This window comes from Schistocerca americana, chromosome 2 (assembly GCF_021461395.2).
Source record: "Schistocerca americana isolate TAMUIC-IGC-003095 chromosome 2, iqSchAmer2.1, whole genome shotgun sequence".
Taxonomy (NCBI): Eukaryota; Metazoa; Arthropoda; class Insecta; order Orthoptera; family Acrididae; genus Schistocerca; species Schistocerca americana.
Window position 1 is genome coordinate 185,449,472 of NC_060120.1, and position 15,758 is coordinate 185,465,229.

The following is a 15,758-nucleotide window of genomic DNA, read 5'->3' on the forward strand; positions in this document are numbered from 1 at the left end:
ATTTTGCCATTTTCATTGTGAAATTGTCGGCTTATTCATGTCTGGGGTAATAATAGAGGGCTGTTTGCCTGGGCTGTCTGCTAGCGTAGTGAAAGGTGTTTGTTACTGCAAGGGGTGTCTGGTTTCTTTTCAGTTCTAATCTCGATGGAGGCAGATAGACTATCAATAAAGCAATTTTAAGAATTTCTCGCGCCCCCAATACGTTTCTTTGCTGCCTTTATTCTGTACCGGCGCCCTGTGGATGTCAATATGAAACTTTTGGAGAATTTCATACTTATTACTGCCTACTTTTTCCGCTTGTGTCAATAATTGAATAGATTTTTAAAAGAATTTCGTTAAGAATATTCACGCGTGCTAAATTTTTTCATGGTAGGTCAGCAACGGTAATCCAGTATGACTGGTCTGAACATTGACACAGACCGTTTCGCGGCTCAATGTGCATAATATTTTGCTAATTCGTATCGATCTGGGGTACTTCGTCTCACTAAAACAGTTATGTTATCTCGATAAGCTGAAATTCATACTAATTAGCGTTTATTCTTTCATTTATATCTTATAATTACGTGTTGTGTTTAACACACTAATCAGCATTAATATAGTCTTAGACATGATAGAAAACAGTCTGTCAAAGTTCGGACAGTTTTTCAATTTCACGCCTGTGCATAGTATGTTGGTAGCACTTCGTCGCCTTGCCTGTTATGCTGTGTAGCAGACTTTAAAGCCGTGCGGATCAGCATAACGAAAAGGCGAGGGGTCTCGCCCGTTTTGTCCACGACTGTACATCTGACAAGTTATTATAAGAAGACTTACAGCGACATTAAGACCACTCACTTAATAGCGTCGTGGACCATCTTTTTACCGCAATATGTCACTGATTCTGCATATAATCGAGTCTACAGTGCGCCGGTAGATTTGGGGAGCCATGCGGTACCAGGTGTCTACGCATAAGTCATGTAATCCCCTTAAATAACCGGCCGCTGATTTGTGTACTCGATGACGGCAATCAATAGCGGCCCAAATGGGAACCACCGGACTCACTTAGGCGAATTTGGTGGCCAAGCCCGTTCATAGGCTATGCGTAATAGTAATCTGCCCTTTGGCAAAGACACTTACCTCAGTGCATTTCTCCATTTGCAGCGCATATCTTCCCTAGTGTAATCCCCCAGGCGTTTCTGCTCGGCCTACATACTTTTTTACTGCATCACGTGACCGCAACTCCACCAGGAGGTATTCAACCTTGCAGTGGGCAGTGGTCATAATGTTTTGGCTAATCAGTATATAATTACAACCATATGTAATAATAATGAATAATAGCAATAATCGGCAATAATAATACTAATAACATTGAGAATGATAATAAAGGACATTAAGAATAAGAATACTACTGATTACGTTGCTGCAAAGGAGGTGTAACACTGTCGAGGACAAGGCCTTTTATTGACAAGTGATCAGAGAAGTAGTTGATCAGTGTAGGAGTATTCTTACTTTATGCGATCAGGCGCAGTGGACCGCGCGCTGCTTTGAGAGATTGCCTTCACTTCAGCCCTTCTTCGGCCCCTTTCTGCCATCCTTCCAGTAGTCCCTCTCTCTGATGGTCTTTGGATATGCAGTCACTTCATCGAGTTCTAGGTCTTCCTACGGGCTTTGTGCCGGTTGGCTTGGTGTTGAGTACAGTTTCCGGCTATCGATTGTCCTGCATTCGAGCAACATGCCCTGCCCACTGGAGTCGTCGTGTCTTCATTACAGCCACGATGTTTGTCTATTTGTAAATATCATACAAATCTATATTGTGACGAATCCTCCATTTTTCACTCTTATTATCGTAGTGTGGGAGTATACGATAACAAATTTAGACCAACTGGAAAACACACGTCACAGCAACGTGCGCCCAAACAGTTTCATTAATACACAATGTACCAGCCAATGGTGGCAACACAGACTTGTATTCTCGCATGCAAACGATCGTAAACTTGCCGCATGGCTACCTGCGGTAGATAGCCGCAAGCACATTGTTCCTTTTGTAGCAGTTTGCCAATGATACTCGCAGGCTCTGGAGAAAGAGTAAGTTCGCGCTACGCCATATCCCATACATGTTTAATTGGCGAAAGTTTTGGTTATCGCACTGGCCGTGGCAGTTACTGTAGACCACAATGAGCAGATTCTGTCTCAGCAGCCGTATGTAGACGTGCATTGTCCTGCTAAAATGTACGTCACCTTCCTGTTGAAGAAATGGCAGTGGCGCGGATATTACACCTGTACGGTATAGCGGGCACTGTTTACTTTACCCTACAGAGACACCAAATGTGTAACTGACGTTCCTCTCCCACCCTTCCAGATACACCACGAAGCCTGAATTGGGACTTGAGTGTCGTGGGCAAATTCACCCCTGAACAGGACGCTCAAGAGGTCTACGCCGTACACCTGTATGTCCATCATCCACATTGAGATAGAACCTACTATTATTACGCTGAAGGCAACAGAGTGCCATTCCGTTCCACTCTCCAGTCGACTGTTCCACGACACCAGGCTTGATGGTGTCGTGGTTTCGGTGGTAGGACGTTCGGACGACCACCGCGTCTCTAACAATGCGTCGATCTTTAAGTGCATTTGTACTACAAAGAAGTCCAGAACCTGGTCTACAGGTGTGGGGATGTACTGTAGATCACTACCGAAACTAGCGACGCAAAATCTGCAGCAACCTCCTCGATACCTCCATCAAGGTTCCCTCTGGCCGATAATGCTGAAATCTGGTTTCGCAGGACAGAGCGGATCAGGTTGTGGTAAGGGGCGCAAATCAGTTGCTGTTAGTTGCACAAACATATAAACTTTATTTTGCTACAACACTTAATCACACATGCCCTTACAAGAATTAAGAAACAATACGGCTGAAGGCCAGAACACAAGTTATTAAAACTGCCTTAAGGAAAACACACGGCTGAAGGCCTTAGTTACAAAATAGAAGAACTGAGGGCTGAAGGCCTGGATAACAAGAATTTCTGTAAGAAAATTTTAAAAGGTTTTAAACAAATGACCTTTCAAATTTTAATTTAAGACGGCTGAAGGCCTTATCTTAAAATATTTCACATGAAGTTCGGCTGAAGGCCATATACTGAACATTGAATAACTCAAGGTTTAAGGCCTGGATAACAACATTAAGATAGAAAGGAAAATTCTCAGATTTTTCAAATGATTTTCCAAATTTTAACTTAAGACGGGTGAAGGCCTTATCTTAAAATATTTCACGTAGAAGTTCGCCTGATGGCCACATACCGAACATTAAAAGAAACTAAACTAACAGACGGCTGAAGACGTTGCACACTACTTGAGACTAAAAGAAAATCACAGTCTAATACCAGCAGAACAGTGGTGCTCAGAAGTGTTCCAAGGGTTGGCCTGAGGAGGTAACTCTAACGTAAGTTATGTGAGACAGGCAGCCAAAGGTAAGATTAAATAATCGGATGGCAACCCGACCCAGGGACGGCTGAAGGACCGACCAACCACCTAATCACTTCCCTTCCACCCGACCAACGGCACGACACAGGAAAATGACAGTGAGGACGAATATACCAGCAGCACTACGTCTTCAAATATTGGCATCTAAATACAGCCAAGGCGCAATAACCACTCAAAAAGATGAGCAACACCAAAGGCTGGCGAGCTTCACGCCGTGCCGTACTCTGACCCAACCGACCGACGGACAACTCCAGTGCGCAGGCAGCATTAACATAACTGCTCAGTCGAAATCACACAAGCTAGACACAGGTGCACGAAAACACTACCACAAGAACTCGAACGATCCTAAAAGCAATCACTATGGAACAACAAGGACGAATCACTAGTCGAGACACACAGAGAACCCATAAGCGGTCGGCGACCAAATACACGTCGTCCGATGGGACGACCGACCGAACGACCAACCAGGGTCGTCCCCACTCAAGTCATGTGTGTCGGCAACGTTCGGGCGAGTCTTGGCTGTCCGGACCTCACCGCTGCTCCATCCCGACTCAACCTGATGTCCGTTCGGAACTCGGAGGCACGACGACCCGGACACACTGGCTCGGGCCCAACCATGCAGAGGGAACACTTGCCCATTGGCCACCCGACATCTCTGCACAAGGAAGGAACCGACCCACGTCCGGTAAAGTTACGTTGTGAAAGACGCGACAGTTGGCTGCGACTGCGACGCTGCCCCCTCCTCTTTCCCCACCCTGGCAGACGGCGACACGGCCGCAACACGACTGGAGTCCTCGCCGTTTCCCAAGCTCCGGTCGGCGGCGGCGGATTCAAATACATAAGAAAAACAAGAATTCCGATTTTCTTGCTGTAAAAAATACTGTATGTTAATGCAACAAAGTTACATCGGCTCCCAGAGTTAGTTTTTCGATACAGATTCTCCTTTTACTTTAAAAAATTGAAAAGTATCTCTTCCGGTTTTGCGTGTTTTTTTCGCTGTATGTTACTTCTCTATCAATTGTGAGGAAAGTAAAAGGCACAAAAAATTGATGTTTGCGTATCTTACAGTTTCACATCACAGCTTGATAATGAGGTGTCTATTTTTCCGATATTCGTCACAGTTATTCCGATACTTAATTTACAAGTAACCTACTGCACAAAATTTCAATTGTGTACAGTGAAAAATGTGGTCGCTGGCTACTTTACGTATGGTTCACGTTAGGTCATACATCGTTGCCGATGAAAAGAAGCTAACATATCGAATTTATTTTTAAAGATCAGAATGATGTCGATCTCCGTTTCCGAGATTTGGGCTCATATATCTCCGGGAGCGTCGCGACTACCCGCCAGTTCTGTCGACGCGCAACGAGAATCGTGTGGTCATCACACGATAGAGAATGCATTTGTTTTGTTTCGCTGACACATTTGGACCTAATGAAACCATTTTATGTCATATATTTCTCCGGTATGAGTTACTAATATTTCTCCATATGCTCTTGACAATTTCATTTAAAATGCCACGAAATGTAGGTTTCTTAAAGCCAAGTGATCAAGGAGAACCCATTTTTTTGGTTTTGCTGAGGCATCTGAACCTGTTCCAAGCTTTCTTTCTCGTTTATTTCTCTGATACAAGTCCCGAATATTCCTCCAACTGTTTTTGCACATTTTACCTAAAATTCCAATGAAAGATAAGTTTATTAACAATACGCGCACGCTAGCGTCATTGCATTGTTTCAAGTTCTTGACAACAAGATAGGGTTACACCTTAAACATCTCTAGAATTTTCATTCTGAACGTCTACAGTATACACTGGCAGAAATGTAGAAGAAATAATGTCCGTGCTTGTTCACAAAATTTCCCCAAATTATACTTGTCAGTTTCTCCCATGCAGAAACTTTTGGAACAAGCTAAGGCAACTTTCATAGCGGACTGAATCTTTATTCCCATCCAAATGAACTTCCATATTCTTATATTCTGACAGCATACATCGTTATGGATGACATCAACATTTAATCTTGCCAAGCTGCACTCAAAAGATGACTCCAGGATTTACTAAAGACGAATTTCAATTGTGAACTGTGTCACACCAGAAGGGCCTTGTAAAACAGTAGTGCACTTTTGGCACAAGTTTTTTGAGCACCATCTTCTACCAATGAATTGAAGTGAATGTGACAAATTACTTATTGCAGCATACTGTTTGCGCAATCTATTGAGAAACGCCTTCCTCAAAAACGAACATCTATTGATTACAGAAAGCTGTACAACAATCTGGTGGTGGTTTTTCACAACTAGAAGGTATCATCAAGACACCAATCTACCGTTTACTTTCAAAGTGAAGGTATTGTAAAATGTAACTTTCTCGTTGTACTTTAGATTGTTCATTTTTAATGTACTTGCCGTTTTCAGTTTTTATCGTCACAAAAAAGAGTAATGCGAAAATTGACCTTCAAGTTCATTTTCATCATTCTAATTCTACATCTGCATAGATTATACTGATTTTCATAACAGGCCTGAAAAATTTGCATTAATGGGAAAATATTATATATTTCACTCACCTGCCAGTTTCAACTGTGCACCAATTTCTTCCCAAATTCTGTCTCTGAACATAGTGTCTCTATATTTAGGGTTCTTCAAATCGTAAAGGCAAGGATGTCGCGAGACCAGCTCACAGAGCATCACATCCTGTGAGTGGCTCATTTCAGTTTTCCTTGCCTGGCTCGACATCTTTCTGGCAGCCGTACGTCTTTATGTCGTCCGACTTCCGTCGCAACACTGCTCACTGGTGCAGTGCTGCGGCAGCTGCCGCAACAGTCGCGCGTCGCATCCCAAACTCGAACTGCGCATGCGCCAGCAGGCAACATCTGACGTCACGTAGCGACCCGTCGCAGTCGCTAGTGTGCGTCGCGTCTTAAGGTACGTTGTCCAAGACGCGACGCACAGCAGCGACTGCGACGGGTCGCTACGTGACGTCAGAAGTTGTCCGCTGGCGCATGCGCAGTTCGAGTTTGGGATGCGACGCGCGACTGTTGCGGCAGCTGTCGCAGCACTGCACCAGTGAGCAGTGTTGCGACGGAAGTCGGACGACACAAAGACGTACGGCTGCGAGAAGATGTCGAGCCAGTCAAGGAAAACTGAAATGAGCCACTCACAGGATGTGATGCTCTGTGAGCTGGTCTCGCAACAGCCTTGCCTTTACGATTTGAAGAACCCTAAATATAGAGACATTATGTTCAGAGACAGAATTTGGGAAGAAATTGGTGCACAGTTGAAACTGGCAGGTGAGTGAAAGATATAATATTTTCCCATTAATGCAAATTTTTCAGGCCTGTTATGGAAATCAGTATAATCCATGCAGATGTAGAATTAGAATGATGAAAATGAACTTGAAGGTCAATTTTCGCATTACTCTTTTTTTGTGACGATAAAAATTGAAAACGGCAAATACATTATAAAATGAACAATCTAACGTACAACGAGAATGTTACATTTTACAATACCTTCACTTTGAAAGTAAACAGTAGATTGGTGTCTTGATGATACCTTCTAGTTGTGAAAAACCACCGGCAGATTGTTGTACAGCTTTCTGTAATCAATAGATGTTCGTTTTTGAGGAAGGCGTTTCCCAACAGATTGCGCAAACAGTATGCTGCAATAAGTAATTTGTCACATTCACTTCAATTCATTGGTAGAAGATGGTGCTCAAAAAACTTGTGCCAAAAGTGCACTACTGTTTTACAAGGCCCTTCTGGTGTGACACAGTTCACAATTGAAATTCGTCTTTTGTAAATCCTAGAGTCATCTTTTGAGTGCAGCTTGGCAAGATTAAATGGATTAAATGTTGATGTCATCCATAACGATGTATGCTGTCAGAATACAAGAATATGGAAGATCATTTCGATGGGAATAAAGATTCAGTTGCCTATGAAAGTTGCCTTAGTTTGTTCCAAAAGTTTCTGCATGGGAGAAACTGACAAGTATAATTTGGGGAAATTTTGTGAACAAGCACGGACATTATTTCTTCCACATTTCTGCCAGTGTATACTGTAGACGTTCAGAATCAAAATTCTAGAGATGTTTAAGGTGTAACCCTATCTTGTTGTCAAGAACTTGAAACAATGCAATGACGCTAGCGTGCGCTTATTGTTAATAAACTTATCTTTCATTGGAATTTTAGGTGAAATGTGCAAAAACAGATGGAGGAATATTCGGGACTCGTATCAGAGAAATAAACGAGAAAGAAAACTTGGAACAGGTTCAGATGCCTCAGCAAAACCAAGAAAATGGGTTCTGCTTGATCACTTGGATTTAAGAAACCTACGTTTCGTGGCATTTTAAATGAAATTGTCAAGAGCATATGGAGAAATATTAGTAACTCATACCGGAGGAATATGACATAAAATGGTTTCATTAGGTCCAAATGTGTCAGCGAAACAAAACAAATGCATTCTCTATCGTGTGATGACCACACGATTCTCGTTGCGCGTCGACAGAACTGGCGGCTAGTCGCGACGCTCCCGGAGATATATGAGCCCAAATCTCGGAAACGGAGATCGATATCAATCTGATCTCAACTTAAAAAATAATTTCGATATGTTAGCTTCTTTTCATCGGCAACGATGTATGACCTAACGTGAACCATACGTAAAGTAGCCAGCGACCACATTTTTCACTGTACACAATTGAAATTTTGTGCAGTAGGTTACTTGTAAATTAAGTATCGGAATAACTGTGACGAATATCGGAAAAATAGACACCTCATTATCAAGCTGTGATGTGAAACTGTAAGATACGCAAACATCAATTTTTTGTGCCTTTTACTTTCCTCACAATTGATAGAGAAGTAATATACAGCGAAAAAAACACGCAAAACCGGAAGAGATACTTTTCAATTTTTTAAAGTAAAAGGAGAATCTGTATCGAAAAACTAACTCTGGGAGCCGATGTAACTTTGTTGCATTAACATACAGTATTTTTTACAGCAAGAAAATCGGAATTCTTGTTTTTCTTATGTATTTGAATCCGCCGCCGCCGACCGGAGCTTGGGAAACGGCGAGGACTCGAGTCGTGTTGCGGCCGTGTCGCCGTCTGCCAGGGTGGGGAAAGAGGAGGGGGCAGCGTCGCAGTCGCAGCCAAGTGTCGCGTCTTGCACAACGTAACTTTAGACAACGTACCTTAAGATGACCAACTGACGAGGCCCAGAAACGGTCAAAAAACCAAATAAACATCGCCCGATGAGACGACCGACCGAACGACCAACCAACGGTCGATCCCGCTCCATTCTCCTTCAGTCGGACAGTGCATGTGTGTCGCCAGCGGTCGGCGAGTACTGGCTGTCCGGGTCTCAATGGCGCTGCGTCCCGACTGAACTGCCGACAGACCACCACCTGGAAATACTAACGGTCGCTCCAGAGATAGTACGACACTGCACTTATCGATAAGCGCCGCTGCTGCCACTCACGGGCAAGCAAACCAGCAACTTAGTGAAGCCAGTAAATCGAATAAAAAAAGGAGACGGCGGTACCGCAAAGACAAGCTGTTTAGCAACAAACGGCACGAACGTGAGCCGCGCACGGCTCAAATGCGACCCCGTTGTAATGTCTGAAATTGTTCGACAAGATTATGTACTCGTCGGTGGGACGTGTTTGTGCTCTAGAATGAATTATGCAAACACTGTTCACCTCTAAACTCACCGCAGTTACTGCCTGCAGAGTCAAAACAGATGGTGCGCAGACAGGCTTCCTTAACGCCATCTGATCGCCGATGACCTGCCGATGAATAGGTTAATACTACAGCCCTTCGGTATGCATATATTAACCCTAGTGCCACACAGTCTTTGAGGGTGTTACATTTTTTTTTACAGCAGCGTAATTTAGCGCATCTGAGCCGTGTTTAGTGTCTTGGGACTACGAGAACAAGATGGAAATGAGAGTGACAGTAGTTGTCAAAGAAGGACATACTTTCAATAGAGGACTGTGTGACGATGGGGGAGGAGATGCTGACAAGAATGAGCCTCAGACAAATGTTTGGAAAAGACTCTGACCGAATGTGGATTATTAGCTGCTTTTTGAATTTTGAAAGGAATTTAATTTCTCTACTATTTTGAGGAAGATCTTTCCAAAATCGGATTCCTGCTACAGAAAATGACTTTCTGAAGATGGCTGTATTATTTAGTGGTACATAGAGAATTTTCTTACTGTGTTGAAACGACTATTCCTGCTGTGCTTTACAGAGAATACTGTAATAATTGAAGATAATTCAGAGGGAGTGTAATGATTGAGAAGACGATAGAGCAAACACAGAGAATGATAGTCTCTATGCTTATCAGCACATAGACAAGATAACTCTTCACAGGCAGGAGTGAAATAGTGGAAATAGCGAACGACACCAAAGTATTGCTCACAAGTGTTCAACACCAATTGACGGCCGGTGTGGCCGAGCGGTTGTAGGCGCTTCAGTCTGGAACCGCGCGAACGCTACGGTCGCAGGTGTTGAAATGGCTCAAATGGCTCTGAACACTATGGGACTAAACATCTGAGGTCATCAGTCCCCTAGACTTAGAACTACTTAAACGTAACTAACCTAAGGACATCACACACATCGATGCCCGAGGCAGGATTCGAAACTGCGACCGTAGCAGCAACGCGGTTCCAGACTGAAGCGCCTATAACCGCTCGGCCACACCGGCCGGCGCAAGGTGTTGACACATGCGAAAATAAGGTAGAGTTCAGAAGTTCATGTGACCTGTGAAGTGGGTTAACGATGTCTCATTGGTATCAAATTTCACCACAGTGATGGCCAGCGCTTTGTTACACGGTGGGAAGGTCGTTACATCCGCGATACTGTTACCCACATTTCACCACTTCCTTTGGCGCCTTTGCGATGGAGGTCAGAGCTGTGACACCCAACGTTAAAATCTCGCGGTTTTATTATGGGTGGCCGAGGAAAATGTTTCAGCGTCGCTGAGAATCGACGCGGAAAGACCTCAGCGGGTGGCATAAAGGGCGTCAGCGAAACCACCCCTTTCCTTGGAGCGTTGATTCCCACACATTGCGCGGTCGAGAACGACAGGGCTACGTTCTTGGCAGTCTTTGACACCCCCAGACGTTTCATCCCTTCTCTAAGGACATTACGGGCCTGCATCCCCATTGAACGTCATAGCACTTCTTTGGAGCAGAATGCGACCACAATTTTTGCGTTCGTGTACAGGATGGAATCACTAGGGAGCATTCAAAGGCGTTCGACGAAATTGAACGTGATCCGAAGCAGCAAACGGTGATTATGCAATATTTCTATCCCTCCTGCGGGGTGGTCATGGTGGTGGTGGAAGGGGGAGAGGGGGGGAGGTTGCACGACATTGACACGTACGTGAATAATACAACAAAGCGTCCCTCCAACACCCTCCTGTTTGGCGACACTCTCCATCGCATCCGCCCACCTTCAGTGAGAACTTTAAAAAAGTGCATTTACAGAGACATCATGTGGAGTAGTCCTAGGCACCTGAGCGAAGACAACCGCTTGGCACCACTCCTGTTCATGATGCCTGCCTAGGATGACTTTGCACAGGCCGACAGAACAGACAGCGCCTTGACGGACATTAAGATCATTTTGCTGTGGAAGCACTCTCTCTCCCAAATTCCTGGGAGGATCAGCGTGAGGCTGCGAGCAATGAGTATGGTGGACAGGGGGCCCTACGTAAGCAATGCGTGACAAGTTGGGAATTTGGGTTTGACAGGAAGTTGGTTTTGGACAGCCGAAGCAGTTAAGGCGACCAACAATGTAAAGCGGGAAGTCCAAGTTCGAGTCACGGTTGGTTCAAATGGATCTGAGCACTATGGGACTTTGTCAGAATTTGTATTATTTATTATTATTATTATTATCATCGTATGCATCAATTACAGTAATACACATTTAGCAAAACAAAAGAAATATATATAAAAATGAACATGTGAAATTATATATAGTAAGCAAATTTTAAAACGGCTCAGACTACACGCGGATGTTGATGGACTCGATGCAGCGGAGTGCCTCGTGGGATGCTTCATGGAGCTTCTCAATGCCACCAGGGAAGCGTCTGATTGGACATTCATTCACAATGTGGCTCATTGTTTACGTGTCACCACAGTCACACACACTGTCACTTGAAAAGCCCCACTTGTGCATGTTGTATTTGCACCTACCCTCTTCAGTCCGATATCTGTTTAACTGCACCCACAACTCCCTTCGTTGGTGGAAGCCTGGAACTGGAACTATTAGATTGTCTACAAGTTCGTGGTTTCGGGTTCTTGTAGCATGCCACTCACGTTTCCACTCTGCGTCCTGGTTGAATCCTGTGGGTAGCATTTGGACTCCCATTTCATATGCTGGTGTTCTAGATTTGAGGCGTTTCCTGGGCAGTGATAGCAAATCGTCATGAAGAGGGATTGAGTTGTTTTCAGAAACTTGCTGACAGAGGTTGTAAAGAGCAGCCTTTCGACGGAGGTCTGGTGGACAGATGTTTGAAAGCACCGGTAGCCAGCAAGTAGGTGTAGACTGGACTGTAGCACTAATTACTCTCATAACTGAGTTAAGTTGGACGTCTACTTTCACTACGTGGGCGCTTCGGAGCCAAACTGGTGCACAGTATTCTGCTGCAGGGTATACCAGTGCAAGGGATTCTCCTCGGAGGACTGATGTGATTGCTCACCATGTACTGCCTGCCAGCTTTCTCACAAGGTTCACTCGTGTTTGTATCTTCTTGGCCACGCTGGAAAGGTGTTTTAATTTCATGATGTATATGTATGGCTGCATGACCAAGAACGGTGTATTTTCTTTTGGACATGATCGAAATAAGAGGCACTACACACATGTAAATCTATCCCTTCTGCTTATTTCGTCTGCAAGTGTTCCGAAGCTAGGTCACATTATAACTGTAATACTAGATCTAATTAATACTTCTTATCAAATCAACACCTATTTCTTCTTCTACCGAGTCAACTGACGGTTGCTCCGCTACATACAGGTCCTTATGTACTCTGCCCATCTACCTGATCTCTTCTCTACATTTGATAGTGGCATTCTTTTTGCAGTCCTGATTTTGATGCTCTTGCTTTATATGTAATCGGAAGCTATTTCGACTTTTCAATATGCTGAATCTGTTCCTTTAACTACAGTTTTTATTGCTTTACATGTTTCCTATAGCTCCCTGGCACCTCCTGCTGATGTTGCAGGAGGATCCCGGTGGAGGTTCGAGTCCTCCCTCGGGCAAGGGTGTGTGTGTTTGTCCTTAGGATAATTTAGGTTAAGTAGCGTGTAAGCTTAGCGACTGATGACCTTAGCAGTTAAGTCCCATAAGATTTCACAGACATTTGAACATTTTGATTTTGGATGCTGCAGGAAGAACATCTACTTCCGGCGGCCGGAGGGCGGCGCGCTGCGCGACATCTTCCTGGCGCCATTCAGCCCGCGGCTGCTGGCGTGCGTGGCCGCCACTGGCGCGCTACTGGCGCTAGCAGCCGCTGCCGCCACTGCCGCTGGCGTGGGCGCCGGCCTCGCGGACCGCCGCTGGGGCGCGGGGGAGGCTTTCGTCTGGAGCATCAGCGTCCTCTGCATGCAAGGTAGCTGGCTGGCACTTGTCCGCCCGCTGGTCTGGCGAGGTTCTACATCTGTTTGCTTGTTCTTGTGGGTCACCGACCATCTCCCATTACAATGTCTTCATCTCGGAGTAACACAAATACCCATAGTCGTCAATAGACTGTTCAACATTCGGGGTATCCACATGAAACATCCCTGATTATCAAAGGCAATTAAAAACAAACTCTGAGACAAAGATACTTGCAATTTGGAATGTCGTGTCAACTAACTCAGAAAGCTTTGTACAAAAAATTAATATACTTTATAAAATGACTTTTATCTTAATAATACGAATATTTATATATGTGGTTGGAGAGAGAGAGATTGATTTTTGATTGAGATTTTTATTTTAACTCGTAACTGGTACCTGAATTTTGGTTGCTGCCTCCTTGAATGATCAGCTTCTGCACCAGTTGGTGAGGTATTACAATTTGGAGGAAGTTATTGTTCTTTAAGGTTTAAAGTACGACTCTGTTAGTTACTTGGCCGTATTGCAGATAGCTTTGAGCCCAAGTTTTCGTAGCTTTTCATACCTAAATGACCACTATTGTAAGTAAATAAGATCAAACAGCAGTCTGCTTTTCGCGAGAAAAGGAGACTGCTTGGCATACAAACTTCCTTCAAACTACACGTCGTGCTACATCAAAATTGGTCAGTGGAGTTCAGCACCATACTATTGTACAAGAACATAGTCCAATTGCTGTAATTAAGAAATTATGAGAGGTCGTTACTTATTGAATCAAAACTGAAGAGAATGCATTTCTTTTCCTGTATTTTAGTGAACTTTGCACAGTTACAATTCTGTCGATTGATAGACGGCGACGACAATGAAGTTCACCTCCTTTTCCAAAAACAAGATATTTCTATTCCTCACTTCCAGAAAATTTGTATACCTTAAATCTTTGCAACTCTTGCACATACTTTACTCGGTTGTATCACTAAAATATCAATTTTCATTAAATGTAACAATACGTTCTGAGCGACGGCCTAGCAACACGTCCTCTTTCCACAAGATACAGATTACCAATCCTCTTTTTTTTTATAAATCAATTGTTTTTTTAATTTTTACATATTTTTTGTATAGAGCCCATACACAAAGATTCACAACTAGTATCGTTGCGGGAAATCCACGCTAAAGAGTTTCTCGCTGTCCAGCTGCGCTTCACTTCACTTCAAGTACTTTTTGAATCACATTTACATTTACGGTACTTACGTACATCACTGAGCTTCTCAGAATCAAATCAGGCACAAATTAGTTAAAAAAAGCAGTGAGGCACACATAACTTTACAAGTTCTACGTGGCCTCCTTTCGTAACCTGTAAAACGTCGGGACGTTACTCTAGCTCAACCCATGTGCGCACAAGCATGGATGAACTGGCAGAGGCTACCGGGTCAACAATTCTTTTCTGGATATAGCTAAGGTCGCCTACACGCGAGGCCTGCACAATGTCTTTCACTTCACTGTACGGGAAGAAATCGAGATCGGTTATATCTGGCAATCGCGGTGGCTACTTAGTTGGTCCATTACGTTCTGTCCAACGTTGTGGAAATACTCGATCCAAGAAGTCACGAACGTGTAAACTCGAGTACGGTGGCACACCATCCCGCTGGAAGTTTTTGGCTTAAGGGGAAGAAGCAAAGGAACAGCAACTTGCTCAAGGATGTCCTGATTAACGGCTCCCGTTACTGTTTGCTCGATGAAGAAAAATGCTCCATCTATGCTATCTTTCATGAGAAAATAACGTTCCTATACCCTACGGCGTATGTAAAGTTTTGCTGTGACACGTGTAGGTAATGTTCCGTTGCTAGTGGAATCAAGGCATCGAATATGAAGATCTATGCTTGCCGATAGAATACACATACAACCTGATCGCTATCGCACGCGTGTTTGTTACAACGCTCAAAAACGATAGAAATGTAAAAAATGGTAATAAATTAAAATCTTATTGTAGTTACACGTTATTTTGAATGTCAGAATATGGTTTGAATGAATTTAGGTTGCAGGACAAAACGTTCGCCAGCTCCAAAACGAGCAAAAATTTAAATTTAGAGAATGACTTAACGACTTTGTTGAAATCACACGAATATCGCGTAGCAGAGACAAAGCAACCACCTGACAAAATACACACACGCTGGCTCATATGTAATAGACGTTTACTATGAACACAAAGTTAATTTGGAATGCAGTGATGTTAGTTACCTTTATGATAACCAATAGTAAGCAATGATTAGCAACAATTTATGTAAACTACGAGTATACAATGTTGCATAACTCATAATAGTGCTGTCTTTTTAAAAATATGCTTAATGGTGACAAATAACTGTTTATCGTTCTTTACTTATTACTTTGCAAAAGACTGCATCTTATATTATTCCGTAATAATTCCCATTCATGATAACAACTATTTTTCGGTACTAATGTGACGTAGACGTACACATATGTCATTTACAAAATGCAACATAAAATTACAAAACTACGCTACTGTTTGTAAAAAGTGAGACACTCAGAAGCAATGGTGTGCAAAACGCCACTATAAGAGGTCACTTAGAACAGTGGGACCATAAGAAGTGATTCAAATGGCAGAGAGGTGGCGTGCACTTATGCCCAGCAGCGCACGCTTTCGTGTGACCGGACGGATCGGTGTTACGTAACGCTCAGCCGGTGTGGAGCCGTCACCCAAAGTGGAAACCTGTAA

General features: G+C 43.6%; 1 protein-coding gene across 1 annotated transcript in view; it reads left to right on the forward strand.

Moving 5' to 3' along the window:
• LOC124593863 (glutamate receptor ionotropic, delta-1-like) overlaps positions 1-15,758 on the forward strand; it is a 123,760-nt gene that overhangs the window by 82,202 nt on the left and 25,800 nt on the right. Inside the window, exon 6 of the mRNA XM_047132210.1 lies at positions 12,826-13,046. Coding sequence (XP_046988166.1) covers positions 12,826-13,046 — 221 coding nt within the window. The remainder of the gene's footprint in view (positions 1-12,825; positions 13,047-15,758) is intronic.